Here is a 1,263-nt window from a genome sequence, read left to right as displayed (position 1 = left end):
TATTAATAGATGCCTCCTCTCAGCTGTTCTAGCTGTAGAGGCCTCGGAGCTGAGCAACCGTGGCACTAATAATAATCCAGCGTCTGTCACTGTCCAGGTCCAGTCTGTAGTTGTGGTCCCAGACCTCAGCTGTCCTCTCTCTGGTCTCCAGCCTCGGGTCCACCTTTCCACTGGTCCCCAGCAGAACCACAAAACCTTTTATGAGTTCAGGACCTACTGTATCCGTCCAGACCAGAACGCCGCCTTCCTCAAACTGACCAATGAGAAGATCCACCTGCGCACCGCCCACTCCCAGCTGATTGGCTACTGGAGCGTCGAGTACGGAGGCCTGAACCAGGTCTTCCATATATGGAAGTATGGTGAGGACATTCTTCTTCTTCAGTTTAAAGGGTCTTATCTTTCATGAGGTGACGTCCTGTCTTCCCCTGTCTTCCCCTGTCCTCCCCATCTTCCCCTGTCCTCCCCATCTTCCCCTGTCCTCATCTGTCCTCCCCTGTCCTCACCTGTCTTCCCCTGTCCTCACCTGTCCTCCCCATCTTCCCCTGTCCTCCCCGTCTTCCCCTGTCCTCACCTGTCCTCCCCTGTTCTCCTCGTCTCCCCCTGTCCTCACCTGTCCTCACCTGTCCTCTCCTGGCCTCACCTGTCCACAGACAGTTACTCTCAGCGGGCAGCGGTCCGGTCCGCCCTGTCTCAGGACCCATCCTGGATCTCAGAGTATATCTCCAAGGCGATACCGATGCTGACATCTCAGGACAACGAGATCACTTACCTGGTTCCCTGGAGCCGCCTGCAGAAGCCGCAACAGGAGGGTGGTAAGCCCCGCCCCCCGGCTGTAAAACTTTCAATGACATCATGTCTACGTCATGACACCAGGTGTGTGTTTCAGGTGTGTACGAACTGGTTTCCTACCAGATGCGTCCTGGGGGTCCGGCAGTTTGGGGCAACACCTTCCAGGCTGCTGTCACTTCCCATGATGCACCGGGGTACGGGAAGCTGGTGGGAGCGTTTCACAGCGAGTTCGGTCAGCTGAACAGAGGTGAGACAACCTGTTAAATATTTTGAAATGTTGAACACTCTGACGTCCGAGACAAAATGGAGGACGACCTTTTATTTGAATTAATTTAATGATGACTGAACGGGGGGGGGGCTAAGTGCTAAGTGATGTATGTTGTGTTCTAAAGGTTCCTCACAGAACCTTCTGGACCACCTGCTGTGTCCAGAACCAGGACAAGGGTCCAGAGTCCAGCTCCTCTGTCCTCTGTC

General features: G+C 54.6%; 1 protein-coding gene across 1 annotated transcript; it reads left to right on the top strand.

Annotated features, from left to right (window-relative positions):
- Window positions 1–19: 19 nt before the first annotated feature.
- On the top strand, window positions 20–1,108 carry LOC111649199 (protein NipSnap homolog 3B-like; the record flags this gene model as incomplete). The annotated part of the gene is made up of 3 exons (XM_023398953.2): window positions 20–359; window positions 651–812; window positions 887–1,108. Coding segments are annotated over 3 exons (669 nt in total), but the record flags the coding sequence as incomplete, so codon positions are not given.
- Between the last annotated feature and the right edge of the window lie 155 nt (window positions 1,109–1,263).

This window comes from Seriola lalandi, unplaced genomic scaffold (genome assembly GCF_002814215.2).
Source record: "Seriola lalandi dorsalis isolate HSWRI2012SDOR001 ecotype SW California unplaced genomic scaffold, Sedor1 jcf7180001964315, whole genome shotgun sequence".
Taxonomy (NCBI): Eukaryota; Metazoa; Chordata; class Actinopteri; order Carangiformes; family Carangidae; genus Seriola; species Seriola lalandi.
This window is presented reverse-complemented; position numbering and strand designations above follow the sequence as displayed.